Raw genomic sequence first — 16,136 nt, forward strand, 5'->3', positions numbered from 1 at the left:
TCTTGGAATTACACTTACAAAAAGTTTAATTTGAAGGATATAAAATTCCAGAGTTATTGGATCTTGAAACAAATCTTCTCAAGAACCGTTTATCCAAATTAGGTTCACTTTTTAGGATTACAGGCATCGATGGATTCTTAAGTATGGAGGGTTAATATTTGATGAAAAGAGGGTTTTTTTTTAATGTAAGTGGAAACTAACAAGCTAGACTAAGAGAGTGTAGGTTTAATAGGGAGGACCATCTCTGTCTCTACAAAGAAGATCATGGAGATAGCTTGGCGGTTCTTGAAGGTGCGAGAGCTCAAAGGTGGAGCGAGGAGCGTGTTTTGCCAAAGCGTCAGCGGCATGGTTGGCCTGACGAGGGATCCAAATTAAATCAACAGTCCATGCACGAAAAGATGCACAAAAGGATGAAGGGTTAATATTTGATGAAAAGAGGGTTTTTATTTATACTCAAAAAGATGTGTGAGTTAGAAATTGAATGATAAAAACAAGTTTTGTGGTTTAATTTATAGAATAAAAAAAGTTTAGAAAACGAAATCTATAATACAATTTCTAATTAAACTAGGATATGGATAATAAATAAATAAATAAATATTATATTCATATATTATATATTTTATTATACATTAAATTAATGTTTCTTTATGATTATTTTTATCTTATATAACAAAATTCAGTTAATATTTTTTAATTACTATTCGTTTGTATATTTTTAATATTTTAAATAGAATTCAACCGACTCTTGAGCAGCAACCCACAGCGTTCCATACAAAGATTTTGAGATTCATTAATAATAAAGAAACACCCTCACTAGGGTTTATTCCAGCATGAATCGTGGATGAAGAAATACTCAGATTTGATAGCTCGCTAATGGACGGAGCGCCACCTTTATCTGGTGGACACGCTTACCGGAGACTGACCTGTGTTCGAGTTTGAGTTCTGTTTAATCACCATTGCTGTGTACTTACTATAAAACAGAAAGACCATGAAGCAGCAAAGTACACCTATGAATATGAAGATTACAAACGATATGATATCCACATATATTTTAATATTTAGTATCCATACCAAAATCTAGAGTATCCCAAAAAACCACCACTGCTTGTTTAGATCGTTTGGTTTAATCTGAAAAAAATAAAGATGGAATATTTAGAAAAAATGAAAATAATAAAATAATAAAAATAAATAACGAATAAATGATGATAAAGTAAATAAGTAAATAAAGTAGAATAATTCATTTGAGATGATATATCGTTAGATTTTGCTTAGCCTTAATTTTGACCGATCATCAAATTAGATTTTTTTCTCCTGGATACACGCCAATTACATTCAACGAAACCCAACTTCCGCAACTAACTCTTCTATCTGGTTAATTGAAATTTCAAGTTTATCTCTAAAATTCGGTCTTTGCTAGACTATCCACATCTATCGTCATTAGCAATTAAATTTTAATTAATTTCGGTTATATTATGTATTTAAACACTCAATTTTTTTATTATATTATGTTACTGAAAATGACTCAAAAATGATTTAGATGCAAAGCAATCACGATTAAGACTATATATTTTATTTGAATTCATTTATTAACTTGATTTATAAACCAAAATTGATTTTGAATTGATCTTTAAATAAATATAGTAAGCTCTAATTTAAATTTTGATTAATTTTATTATTATAATTCATGTGAGCATAATTACAAAGAAGGATTTAGTTTCTTTATTTATTGTTTTTTTTATTTCATCTTAACCGTATATATAAATCAATCTATATCGATGATTATAAAAAGGCCGAGAGATATTCTTCATTTTATTATTTATATGATCATTTCTTGAGAATACTTTGTATTTAATCTGCACCTTTTTCTTGTTCATTCTCTTTATTGTCTTTGTATTTTATTTACTTTTTTTCCAACTAAGTTTTGTGTTTTTTAGTGTCTTAGAGAATTTTAGATTCTCCTACGTTTTTCATCATCCAATTTTCATTATGGTTTATTATAAAATAAAATTATTATAAATGTGATTTAATTTAAATGTTTGATCGTTATATTTTTTTTAAAAATATCAAGAGTATGTTAATATTATTCCATCACTTATATTAACATGTAACGTAATGTTACATTTTTATCTTATTTTTTTATTTTATTTGATATATGTTTATAATATTCAGGGTTAATTGCCCCATTCATATATGAAGTATACCAAATTCTAAGTTTCATACATAATATTTAAAAATTCTCGATTACATATATGATGTTTTGTACCGTTAACATGTTCACTCATTTCCGTCACGAAAGATGATGTGGAACCCTTAACAAAATGTCACGTGGCACTTTGGAAATGGGCGAGGGAAATGACACATACCACGTGACACCCATTTAAAGTGCCACATCACCTTCCATGACGGAAATGGGTGAACTTGTTAACGATAGAAAACACCATATACAAGTTCGAGAATTTTTTAATATTATGTATCAAACTGAGAATTGAATATACTTAATGTATGAATGGAATAATTAACCTTAATATTTATAATAAACATAAAAGTTTATAAAATATTATAATTTAATGTAATTTTCTATATACATATAAATGAAGATAACTCTTCAAATGTTCAATTTCAAGAAAAAAAAATTTCAATAAATTAAAGGGTAAACTACAGATTTGGTCACTTTTGTTTGAGTTTTACAATCTAATGGTCATTGGATTAAAAAAACATAATACATAGTCACTTTCGTATTATTTTAATTAACATGTGGCCACTAAAACTTTGATTTCTGTTAGTTTGATGACATGACACGTTAGTAAAAGGGTTTTAAGTTTTACTTTAATCCCTGAATTTTAGATAAAATACTAATTATGGATTATTTTATAAATTCAAAGTAATTTAGGGACAAAGTTCTAATTTATCCTTTTTTTAATATACTTTTCTTCTTCTCCTAGCTTCCACACTTGCTGGAGGAATGCAAAAATGAACTAAACTTCTACATTTTGTAAGCTGTATACGCAGATGAAAAGTGATTTGTTTGCCAAAAAATGGCCTCACTAGAAGCAAGAAAAGCAAGAGATAAGGACTGTTACTGATATCAAAGCATTGTCGGACAAGGCTCTTAAGTCTAATTCCTCAGGCAGTATCCTTATCTAGTTTTCATTATCAAGAAAAATCATTTAAATATTGTTGAATGCGTTTTTGCCCTGCCACAGTTTTGAGAATATAATTTTCTCTTCAGTGAATTAATGTGATCTGATAATGATCTAATTTGCATTCTGTTGACCTGTTACGGGGTAGTTATGGGTATATATATATATATATATATTATTGTTTAAGTTTAGGTACTCCTGTATGTACGTGTATTTTATCAGCTGAAAAATATAACAGAAGATCATTCATTCAAAATCTTTGCATTCATAGAAATTAGAAAGAAACGAATGAAAGTTGTTTCTTAACCTAAAGTTCAGATCCTCGGGAAGCTGTTGTTTTGTATAAAAGTATTGAAAATCTCCAGATGGAAGTCTGCCGTCCTTTTTCTGTCAGCTTGATGCGAACTCGGGAAAAATTTCTTGAGCTACTTCCATAAGTCGTATTCACATTTTCTAGCCGAACGTTGCTTGAAGAAACTTAATTTAAGGATAGATCAATTTCGTGTGATATAGCAGTAGGGTCCATGCTACCATTTCATGTTCATATCAATAAATATTCATTTCTTGTTACTTCCAGATCTGATGAACCACTGAATAAGTTCTGAAGCTAAACCGAATGCTAACACATCATGTTTCTTCTTCTAACAAACATCCTTTGGTGAATTAACGTTGGTTTTTTGGGCCATAACAATCGAGTCGTATCTTGTGATTCTGATAAAATTGGATCAATTATTTCTACAGATACTAATGCAGTTGGAAGAATGGAAAGAAGCTTTGACAGTTTGCAGATCAACGATTCCGGTGTATGAAAGTATGGCGTCGTTCAACTTGAATTGTTGAAAAGAAACAAATTAAAAATCCATTTTGTTGTCACTAGCAATTTTCATCGAGTTTTTCTTCTTCTTGTTTTAATCTTTTTAATCGTGGTCAAGTTTAGCAACCAAATCTAGTGCTTTCAATTACCTCTCTTATTCATCGCTGGGTCTATCCAGGGTATCATCCTTTGCTAGGGGAAGGAAAAAAGTATATTAAAAATGGTAAATTAGAACTTTGTCCCTAACTTACTTTAAATTTATAAAATGGTCCCGAATTAGTATTTTATCTAAAGTTCAGGGTTAAAGTAAAACTAAACTCTTTTACTAACGTGTCGGTCATCAAACTAACGGAAGTCAACGTTTTAGTGACCACGTCTTAATTAAAATAAAACAAAAGTGACTATGTATTATGTTTTTTGAATCCAATGACCAACTCTATGCTCCCATTCTTGTTCAATTCTCCAAGAAAATGAAAACGCACATCTATATGTTTGGTGCGACCATGCATTACTGGATTTTTTGAGAGCTTAATAGCTGAATTACTGTCACAAAAAATGGTGCCTGCTTTTTTATTTTGATCTAGCTTTGCTAATACCCTTCACAACCATACGGCTTGACATGCACATGATGCAGCGGCAATGTATTCAGCCTCTGTTGAAGATAAACTTATAACTGGCAGCTTTTTAGAAGCCTCTGAAGTGCTCTTCCTATGTCTCCAACATAGTCACTGTCTGTGTATGCAACAAGTTGTTCTTCTCCTCCCTTTTTGTAGAAGATCCCAATTCACTTGTACCCATCAAGTATCTCAAAGTCTGTTTCGCCACCTGTAAAAGCATTTCAGTAGGATGTTCCATATATCTGCTTAAAAGACTTACAACAAACATCATGTCAGGTCATGTTGCCGTAAGATACATAAGACTACTTACAACTTGTTTATAATAAGTCTTATCCACTTTAACTCCTCCTTCATCCTTTACAAGCTTAAATCCGGGGACAATCGGATTTTTGGCCGGATTACTCTTATCCATTTCAAATCGCTTCAACACCTGTAATGCATACTTACATTGACCGATAAATATGCCATTAGTTTCTTGATGAACTTCAAGACCAAGAAAATACCGCATCCTGTCAAGATCTGTCATATCAAATTCTTTAAATTCAATGATCATCAACTCATCATAACAAGAAGATCATCAACATATACGCTAACAATTACCAATTTACCATGTCGCTTTTTGATGAACAATGTATGCTTAAAAGTGCATTTTTCAAAGCCTTCTTGGATGAAATAAGCTTCTATTCAACTGTACCACGCGCGAGGTGTTTGTTTAAGCCCATAAATTGCCTTCTTTAGCACATAAACCTTATGCTCATTTCCTTTTTGGATATAACCGTTCGGTTGCTCCACAAATAGTCTCATTTAGTTAACCGTGTAGAAAAGCAGACTTGACATCTAGTTGATAGATAGTCCAACCTCTTTGCGCCGCGAATGCTACAACTAGTCGAACCGTTTGGTTGCTCCACAAATACAGTCTCATTTAGGCCACCATGTAGAAAAGACGCTTGTAGATGAATGATGAGTTTCAATTCAGAAGGAAGATCAGGTGGTCTTCTAACAGTATAGGATACAAGCAAATTGAAGAAGCAAGATGAGTTGGACAAATTGCTGAGGCGTATTCCCCTGAACCATCATGTGCATGGTGATTATTTAGAGTGGGGTTTTCATAATACATGTAATTTCACTATCAAAAAACGGTTTATCAATTGATTCGGTGGCTATTGGAAATTATCCCAGAAAGCCAAGTCGTGCTGTTGACACATGTACCGCATATAAACTTTATAATAAATGGATTCTCGATTAGCAGCCAATGAAGGTTGATTGGTCTCAAGATTTTAATTTTTGTCCTCTGGTGCTACATTGTTGGTCTCTTTTGGGTTGTCGTTGGATCGCTGGTTAACTCAACTGAGGTTTTTATTTATATGGAGCCGCTATGTTTGTCAAATTTAGGAATATGTTTTCAGTGTCAAACACTGAACTTTCTTCAATGTCAAAATTTAAAATTGTTGATTTAATTTTTTGCAATCAGATCCAATTAGAGATAAAAATCAAATGATCTACTCCCAAACAATTAAAAAACGTAATAAAAATAAAAGAAAACAAGGAAGTCAAGGCTTCTTCACATAGAATTTGTATTCTGAAATGGAAAAAAACTACAAAGTTCTGGTTTAAAACAGCAAAAATAAATAAGAACGTGTTTAAAAGCGCTAAAACGACACCACGTTACAGTTAGGACCTCAATAACTTCTATCCAGGGGGGAATGTTTTAACAAAAGGTGGAAACCTACCCCTACCATTCATCGGACTTCGGAGTTTAGAGGCCGAAGAAGCCGAGTTCGCTGGCTCTCTCCTTCTCAAACGTCTCGAAGTACTGATATATAATTGTTACGGCCAGCAAGATCCCGGTCCCTGAACCGATTGCTCCCATGAAATCGGCTAAGACGGTCAGTGCACCTATGCACATTCCGCCAAACGCGGCTGCAGTCGGGATGTATCGGTTCAGTTCTTTCTGCAAGTTTGAGTCTCTGTGCCCAGGCATCACCATTTGTTGTTCCTGCAGAAGTAACCACAGAACATGACTTTTAAAATGGTAACGAGGACAGGTTAATCAAATCAATGAATATGCTCGACATCATTTGATCATATATTACGCAAAAGCTTAGAGACTCGTGGGATTCCCAAACTTTCCACTTCATAAATGAGGCAAACAAACAGCGAATCAGTACTCTTAGAAAACAGAAAATGCATTTTTTACTGATGATGATGTAATGGTTTGTTTACCTTGAGCTGCTTAGCGACATCCTTGGCTGAAGAACCGGAAACTTCAATCCAAGTTTTCGAAAACAAGGCACAAGCTGAAAGCATGAACACCAGATAAAACAGAGCATGGAAGGGATTTGCTGCCATGTCCGCCAAGCTGTAGTAAAAGTCGAATAAAATCAGGCATTAACATATATGAAGAGAAAATAGCCAAAAAGGAAATAAAATCAAACATTTCATTCCAAAGACGGACAAAGATCAATTCTAACCTCGCAGGGGCAGTAACGTAGTATGCTAGACCACCAACTGGAATAAACTGACCACCAGAGTATTCGGACTCTTTCCACTTTCCCAAAAGATTAACGAAGAAGTTACCACTGTACTTCCTGTAAAGCAACTGCACAAAAATAAACAGCATTAAAGAAGTTCAAACATTAAGAGAAAAACGAAGCCACATTCATCTAGAGTAAATGGGTTACCTGGGAGATGAAATAAAGATTTGAAACAAGAGCCGATTGAAGGATGATAGGCATGTTGGAAGTGTAGAATAGCTTAATGGGATACGATCCTTGTTGTCCACGAGCATTCTTTGATCTTACAGGCAAAACAACACGGAAACCTTGGAAGTAGATGACAATAAGGAATATCAACACTGTAGCAAGTAAATTGGTAACATTTGGAAGATTCTGCCTATAGAAAGCCTCGCGAAGTGCACGAACTTTGTCCGTCCTAGTAATCAATAGATGGAACATGGCAATGACAGCACCTTCGAATTCAGCCCCACGGCCGCTGTTAATTGTTGTAGGGCTAAAGGCTTTCCAGATAATGTTTTCACTTCACAATTAAAATAGTAGTTAGGATAGCCACTTGTAGGAATACATTTTGAGTTATGTTGAACATGGAAAACAATATGGTAACATACCAGATATTGGTGGCTATGAAAAGGGAGATCCCGGAACCCAAACCATATCCCTTCTGGAGGAGTTCATCTAGGCAGATAACGATGATTCCAGCAAAGCAAAGTTGAATGATAATAAGAATAGCATTTCCAACACCAAGCTGTCCAACACTGCCATACATACCAGACAGTACATATGCCACTGCCTCACCTACAGCAATTAAGATGCCCAACAACTTTTGAGCCCCATTTCTGCAAAGCACGCATAAATAAAACCATGAAATATTATAACATGCAATTTGAAATCATAAAGGACAAATAAAGGTACTGTCTGACCTATCAAAAGAAACTATAACCAAGCATAAATACTGCCTTGAAGTTATAGAAGAGAAAAATAGCCATCAATTAGCAAAAAAGATGTTAAAATCCTAAAATAGGCTAGTGAAAAACACTTACAAGAGTGCACGATCCTCCCGAACGCTGTTGTCAACCTCGATGATTTTTGAACCAGCCAAGAGTTGCATCACCAGTCCGGATGTCACAATGGGGGTAATCCCAAGTTCCATAACAGTTCCACGGTTGGATGCAAGGATAACACGCATCCAATAGAATGGATCAGCACCTGTCGTAGAATGTATTCCATAAAGTGGAAGCTGACTGCACACAAGAAAGATGAAGAGGGAGATCACGGTGTAGATGACCTTCTCTCTAAAAGGAATTTTCCTGTCAGCACTCTGAACCTCAGGCAGAAATGAAAGGAATGGTCTGACCAAATGCAGTACTCTGAACCCACCTCCCATATCGACAATTTGGAACTGAAGAACAACACAAATTCAGCAATTGTTTGTCAGTTAAGGAACTTGCAAAAATATATAATGCATTTAATACACATGGATGAACAGGTACTATCATTGATTGTCAAAATCAAGAAAAAGCTGAAACATCTTCCTAGTCAGAAAAATATTTAGAACACAGGCATGCAATGAATCTTTGCTTAATTACTATCTGACATTTTATCAATCTCTAAATCTTTCATCCAATTCCGACAATTTGGACAACGTAATTTAGAAAGAAGCACGCATAAATATCCAGCCACATCCGCATAACAGATACAAAGAGAAACATGCAATAAACGCGAATTGAAGATTACAGCCGATGTTTTGAAAATATATAAAATTTTAAAGCCAAACCAATTTGTAAAGAAACTTTTTTATATAGCAGACCTATCAATCAATCAGATCTAAAGATTAAAGTCAGCATCCAACATAAATTACCAGAAATGCTGCAAATCAATTCAATCAATCCGATCTAAAAACTGATTTCAAATCTTCTATTAAAAACAATATCATGATAATATTAAAAATGATCGGTTCAAAAATCAGCTAAGCTAACAGATCAAGATATTTCCAGCCGATCCACAATTCGGTAGAGAAAATCTGGCAAACCAAAATTCGAAAATTAAACATTCTAAAACAAATAATCATACATGCAAATGCATATCTGGAAACAAAAACACACTTACATCAAATCATTTCCCAGGGGAAAAAAATTCTCAATAGACAAGCTTCAAAAATAATGAAAAGAAACAAAGAGAGAGAGAGAGAGAGAATCAAAGGCATGCGATTAGGATTCGATGAGCAGGAAGTTTACCTTTGAAACAAGTTTTCGTTTATTTCAAGGAGAAAATCGCCTCCGTGCTGGGTTGAAAATGAAAGAGAGAATTGATATTTTTAAGTACTTTTTTTTTTGCCTCGGGCACTATTTGAGAAAGAGCTGACTTGCCACGATAGTCTGTCCAATAATGGTTTGCCACGTGTATTGTTGGAGTATGATTTTTTTTTAAAAGAATAGATATTATAGACCATTTCAAAGAAATATATTAAAACGAATATGGTGATATAAGGTTGTTCCAAGTAATGATGGTCATCTTCTTCTAATATAAATTGAATAGCTGTTTTTTGTATAATTAAAAAACAAAATGAGATAAAAAAATTCTAATGAACATTATCTATGTAAATTTTATCATTATATCTCATCATTGATTATTATTATTATTATTTAATAAAAATTATTAATTATATTAAAATTAAGAAATATATAAATTACAATAAAAGTTTATAATCATAATCATAAACTAAATATATAATAAATACATTTTCTTATAACCATCAACACAAGAAAAATATTCACTTAATATTATAAAGGGAACATATAAGGAAAAGTGTAACACCCTAGACCCAGCTTATGCGTTTCGATTAAGTCTAGCGGATTACATTAAAGATTCTCAAAGACATTTTTCCCAAAACATTATTCGATAATATATATATATCATATTATAAATGACATTTATAAAAATATATAATAAGTAACGATAAAACTAAATTCGTAAATATAAAACATGAAAGAGACCAGATAAAATATTACATGAAATAAATACGAAACATCGAAAATCAAATATCAGTAACAAAAGCAAAAAACGTCATAAAATGATAAATACTTCAAAAATAAGGTACATGTCACCATAATTAAAAACAGTTCGGAAGACATAATATTACAACAAAATACTCTGAACTAAATGTACCAATCCTCCAAGTGTCTGATACGGAGTGTCTATCCGAGAGTATCTGAAAGATGGTAAAACAGTTCGAAAAACGCATAAATAAATACATACCGTTGTGATTTTTAAAACCAATACAGATTACAATCATTAAAACATCATAGGAGTTTTTAAATTTAAAAACTCTGCATCGTCCTCCAACCGAACGCCATGTTTAGATCCCCAGAACTGCACAACCTAAAGGAGTACCTTGGGGCCTGCGAGCCTACCCAAAACAATTCTCGGGGCCACAAAGGCTTACCCAAGAAAATCTCAGGGCCACAGAGCTTACCCAATGCTCGACTTAGGTCTATAAGGAATTACCAATCGGTGCAGAACCTATCAGAGGAATTACCAACAGCGACTGAACTTGCCAGAGTCTTCATACTAGTACCCAGAGTACCCCGAAGAAAACATTTTTCAGACGGTAACCAGTAGTAACAGTAATTCAGAGTTCAGACAGATCATCAGTTCATTAAACCAGTATCCATAAATCATAAATCGGGCAATCATGCTTTGCATTTCAGTAAATTCGGAATCAGGTAAATCATACAGTAGTCAAATCAGATCAAACATTGCATTTCAAATCAAAGAAAACAATCATGTGCACATGATATTTCAAACAGATATTTAAAACATTTATACTACACATAAGGAACACACCTCGATAATAGGGTCAGTATGGAAGATCTATCGAGCATCAGCTTCACTAGGCTCTTCGACTGAACGGGAACCTAAGTCATATCAGAACAGGGTTATATTCGGAATAATATTCTAAACAGAATAACTAACAGAGTTTCAGAACTATACGAGTATTCACGGCTTCTCGTGGACGAGCGGATCGGGAGGAACCAGGTCGAGCAGTGAAACAGTCAGGAGATCCTCGAGTACCTTAAACATATCATAACAATAATTAGTCCTTAACCATTCAGTTCAATTAACTAAATTAAAACACTTAGATAAATATGAATTTTTCAGGTTTACGGGCCAATTCGGAGGCTTTCGGGTTTGAATTTGACAAAAATGACTTTGAAATCGGACTTAGAACATTGAAAAACATAAAATATAACTTTTCAAAAAAATTTATTTTTTGGTCAAAGTCAAAAGTCAACAGGTTTGACTGATAATTTGGAGACTTTCGGGTTCGAATTTGGAAAAACAGACTTCGGATTTAGGAAGTTAAAAAATGCAAAATATGACTTCATAAATTTGACTTTTTAGAAAATTTGACCCAAAAAGTCAACTATGGTCAAAGTTAACGGGTCGGGTCAAACAGTTCGGGTCGAGTGGGATCGGTTCAGACCAGTCCAGACAGGCTAGACCGGTTTCTAGAAGAAACTCGAATGAAGACAAGACCCACGCGCAACGACGACGCGTGGGAGCACGTGGTCTGACGAAATAGGGTCTAGTCGGCGACCGATTACTCCCTAAGCTACAACAATCTAAACCAACACCAAATATAACATGTTTTCAAGCTAAAACACTGAAATATTATCCAAATTAAACGATCTGCCTTTAACCACGGCGGACAGACGAAATGTCAACGCAACCCACCTACTGAGTTTTGATCGGGAGGCGACGAGGAGTCAAAAATCGGGGGCGGTGAAGCAAGATGGTCGTTGAAATGGCGATCGGGGTTTTGGGCGTAGACTTTCCTTCTTGATTCGTCCGAACTGTGATCGATTTCGGAGCGAGGTTGGTCGGGGTCGCTTCACGGAGGCCATGCGCACCTGATGGAGGTGGCAATGACGTGCACCGCCTGTCGGAGCAAGGAGGAGGAGGAGGAGGAGGAGAAGTGACAGCAACTAATTCTTTTAGAGGGGAAACTAGGTTTAAAACACGGGAGGAAGGGGGGTTTGCCAAACATGAGTAATCACCCCACATTTAAAAATAAGACCACCATCTATTGTTTTCAATAAAAAAAATAACATGGCATGGTGGTTAAGCCATTGTCTGCCACTACATTATTTTATTCTTAGTGCATATAATATATATATATATATATATATATATATATATATATATATATATTGTGGCAATTTATGGGGTATGACAAAAAGTTAAAATTTTAACCAAATAAACTCGAACAAAGGTAGATACACAGATTTGATTTCATTGATAAACAATCCATAAAATTTTATCAAAATATTGAAAGACTATCGATATATTGTAAATCAAAGTTGAGTGACGTGAAAAAACTATTAACGAACGTAAATCATGTATTCAAATCCAATTCAATGGTCCAAAGCAGGAAAGATCAACATAATGGCAAATAAACGTCATATTAATCAGTGGTGACGATATCTAATCCAACCTTAAGAAAAAAGATATACAAAAACAACAGTCAAATTATCAAAAATGTGTCATAAAGACGGAGAAAATAATGTCATGAAGACAAAATTATTAAAAAATAATAAAATAAATATATGCTATAATAAATAAATAAAACAATAAATATTAGCAATCGACGATTAAAACCAAAATTGGTGTTAATGTCTATCATAAAGATAAAAGAGAGAAAGAGAGTAATGGCAATCAAAGAAAAAAATAGGAAAAACCTTAAATACATCATTTATGATTTTTTCTTTATTTTTCTTAAGAATATAAATTTTAAATGGTTGAGAGTACTTACTTTAGCTTAATTAAAAAATCAGTTTTAAAATCATTTATTAATAATCACAATTTTGATAATGTTATCGACAAAATCAATCACTCAAATTCGAATCATCATACAATAATATTGACAAATATATAGCTACCTAAGAACAATTTTATGACTACTATTTATTTTAACGTACTCCCTAATTAATTTAGGGTAAAGTATACAAATAATCTCCAATTATAGGACATTATTTTTATTAAATCTTTCAACTATTAGGAGTTACAAAATGATTTTTCAACTATAAGATATTACTTTGTTGAGTCCCTTAACAATTAAAAATTACAAAATAGTCATCTGACTCTTCATATATTTCAAACTCGTCCTTTTTCGTTGAAAATTTGATGACAGCCTTAGCTGAACGTTAACTTGTTAACTAAGATATAATAGTCATTGGAGATTTTGAAATCATATTTTATAATATCATAGTAAGTAGGTTAACATGTCATCCAACTCAAATTATCGTCATTTTTTGACAAAAAATGACAAATTTGGAACATATAAATAGTCGGGTAACCATTTTATAACTTTTAATAATTAAGTGACTCAACAAAAAAATACACTATAATCAAAAGATCATTTCGTAATTTTTAATAATCAGAGTACTCAATAAAATAATATCTTATAATTAAAAAAACTATTTGTGTACTTTACCCATTGATTTATTCAACGTCACTCACTAACTTTTCCCTAAAAAAAAAGCTTTCCATTTTCTAAATTATAAGTAATAATGTCAATAAGGTTCTGCCCTGTTAGCAAAAGGTTGAGACTTCTCATATTCGAGTTTCCTACAAATTTATTAAAAAATAAATTTAAAAAATTATTACAAAACTTAAATCTAAATAAATAAATAAATACAAATGTAACGATATATTTTTAATTCAATTGAATCGATATATACATAATTTAATTTACAGAACTAAATTTCTACTTACATTTAGATAAAAAAAAACATTAAATAATTTCACACTTAGGCCTTATCCAGGACCATAATAAGCTTGGATTTCAAATCACGGTTGCGGTCGTGTTTTCGGTCATTTCGAGTTTACCGTGATTGTAGCCGTCGCGGGTGCTATTGCGGGTGTAGCGGGTAACTCGGACGGCGGCGAAACCGCTATTTTGCGGGCGCTGTCACGTTTTCGACCATGATTTGAAACCCTGTAATAAGCATTACCCCTAGGCTCTCTCACTCATCCATCAAAGCTATGTAAAACAGCCGGAGACCTGATTAAGAACGCAGAAAGAACGACGAGCGGCGCAGATCCAAATTTATTTTATTTTGATTAGATAGAGAGGTATATATATAATATTCAGAATATCGGGTTAGAGAGCACTGTGTATACCAAGAGTACGAGCTTTTATTGTTAAAGGTTAAAAGTTTTTTAAGATTTATAAATAAAAAAAATCTATGAAAGCATCAAAGATGTTGAACAATCACAACTATTCTAGAGCATATATATTTCACAGTTATTCCAAGGTGTTAGTGACATTCGCATACATGCATATGAATAAACTTTAAGACATCTATGCATATGCAAGATTAATCTTTGTCGTCGAACACGATAAGGATTACAGAATGCATGTTAAGAAAGTATTGGATATCACTCATGGCAAGTAAATTTCGAGCCAGAAACCAACGATAACAGTTGATGAATGAAAACTAGGCATGCCCTGAAAAGGAGACGTATCTGTCCTGTTAAATCGTCCACGTTTACACTGGCGGAGAATAGCGAGATCCTCCAAAAAGATTGAAAATGCCCAGAAGAAATTTAGCCAGGAAATTATAACCATTTTTCAAAATTAAACAACATACAAAACAATGATGATGATGGTGACGACAACGGACGATGATAGTAAACCCACTAAATGAAAATCAGAAATATTGCTCTCTTTCAATGAGCTTTCCATCATTGGGCAAAAATTACATACAAGTATGTCCATCATAAAATCAAGCAAAAATGTGGTTCCCTCGTCAATCTATCATACATGCATACATGCATTACTCAGGTAGAAGGAAACGGTGCATAAGCTTGTTCAAATTTCAATGTGTGGTCGGTCTATGTTGTCTTCTACTAAACAGTTCATGAATCAAAACTAGGTATACCCTAAAAAGAATACATGTTTTCCCTGTTAAATTATCGACATTTCCACTTCGTTGTAGCAAAACAAACAAGGGAAGCATAGCAAGAGGCTTCAAATAGATTGAAAATGTCCAGAAGTTCTGTGACCAACAATGAATGGAAAAATTAAATTGTTCATTGAACCTCCACTGCAAACGAGAGAAAACACCATAAAGTTTAAGGGTAAGAAGAGGAAGGCCATTGTTTTGTGCTTAGGATCCTGTAAATATACCAGAGAACATCAAAATTAGGGGCCACCACCATGAGATAAGCAAACCACACCTTCATACGCCACAGGCAATTTTAAACCACAACTTCATGCAGAAATCATAGTCACATCAACTCATTTTGCCAAGGAATGTATGCAGGAATCATGAAACCAGCTTATCTACAACTTCGTAAAGAAAATCAAAAACTGAAAACTTAACATTCTAAAATAAAATTTACACATGCTAATCCAGATCCGGAAACGAAAACATTCTCCAAGGAAAATAAATTTCTCAAAAATACAATTAGGAAGATAACAAAAGAAAAAAGAAAAGCATGAAATATGAGAATCAGAGACATACGATTAGGATCAGTGAGTAGATATCAATCCAAAACCTGACCTGAATATAATGTTAGAAGATCAAAGGTAATTAGTTTTTGAGTCTTTATATATTAGTTTAGTTAGATACTTAAAGTGTCAGTTGTACCTGTTGGATATTCTGTTAGGTTTGTTAATAGTTTGTTATGGGTTTGGGTTATATAAACCCAACAATTTAAATTGGGTTTATACTAATTAATTGTAAATCTTATTACAATTTTGTAATTGGTATAGTGTTTATCTATAAAGAGTCTCGAGTTTGAGTGCATTATCTGTAAGGGAATTTGAGTAGTCATTAACAAATGATTTAAAGTATTTCGAACATATATTATCTTGTAACTACACAGATTAATAAAAAAATCATCTTTCTTTTCCTCTTAAGTTCGTTGGTTTGCTCTACACAGTTGTCACTCGTTACTTCTTCATACGTTCTGAGACCATCATTCGTTCTTCAATTGTGACTATGGATGGCCCCTTTCTCGCATATAATACACATCCATCTAT

The 16,136-nt window shown here is 33.3% G+C and overlaps 2 protein-coding genes across 3 annotated transcripts in view; one reads left to right on the top strand and one right to left on the bottom strand.

The window, feature by feature from the left end:
- Window positions 1-6,119: 6,119 nt before the first annotated feature.
- LOC120146796 (protein transport protein Sec61 subunit alpha-like) lies at window positions 6,120-9,362 on the bottom strand. Its single transcript, XM_039160290.1, has 8 exons — window positions 9,293-9,362; window positions 8,128-8,486; window positions 7,696-7,923; window positions 7,253-7,607; window positions 7,043-7,170; window positions 6,795-6,930; window positions 6,298-6,567; window positions 6,120-6,130 (listed from the first exon to the last, which is right to left on the bottom strand). Exons 2-7 carry the CDS (start codon window positions 8,469-8,471, stop codon window positions 6,328-6,330), a joined length of 1,431 nt encoding a protein of 476 aa, XP_039016221.1. The 5' UTR covers window positions 8,472-8,486; window positions 9,293-9,362; the 3' UTR covers window positions 6,120-6,130; window positions 6,298-6,327.
- Window positions 9,239-16,136, top strand: part of LOC120146798 (BES1/BZR1 homolog protein 4-like) — a 34,571-nt gene continuing 27,673 nt past the window's right edge. Inside the window, exons 1-2 of one of the 2 annotated variants that reach the window (XM_039160293.1) lie at window positions 9,239-9,279; window positions 12,781-12,793. The gene's annotated coding sequence lies outside the window, so the exon portion shown is untranslated. Of the gene's footprint in view, window positions 9,280-12,780; window positions 12,794-16,136 lie in introns of those variants that run through there. The other variant, XM_039160292.1, reaches the window with a different exon arrangement.

This window comes from Hibiscus syriacus, unplaced genomic scaffold (assembly GCF_006381635.1).
Source record: "Hibiscus syriacus cultivar Baekdansim isolate YM2019G1 unplaced genomic scaffold, ASM638163v2 tig00110931_pilon, whole genome shotgun sequence".
NCBI classification, from domain to species: domain Eukaryota; kingdom Viridiplantae; phylum Streptophyta; class Magnoliopsida; order Malvales; family Malvaceae; genus Hibiscus; species Hibiscus syriacus.

Excerpts from the sequence above, each read along its gene's own strand:
- LOC120146796 (XM_039160290.1), bottom strand. The coding sequence starts at position 8,471 with ATGGGAGGTGGGTTCAGAGTACTGCATTTGGTCAGACCATTCCTTTCA. Across the intron at positions 7,924-8,127 it reads CGGGAGGATCGTGCACTCTT|AAATGGGGCTCAAAAGTTGT; the intron begins GTAAGTGTTTTT and ends CGTGCTTTGCAG. Across the intron at positions 7,171-7,252 it reads ATCTTTATTTCATCTCCCAG|TTGCTTTACAGGAAGTACAG; the intron begins GTAACCCATTTA and ends ATTTTTGTGCAG.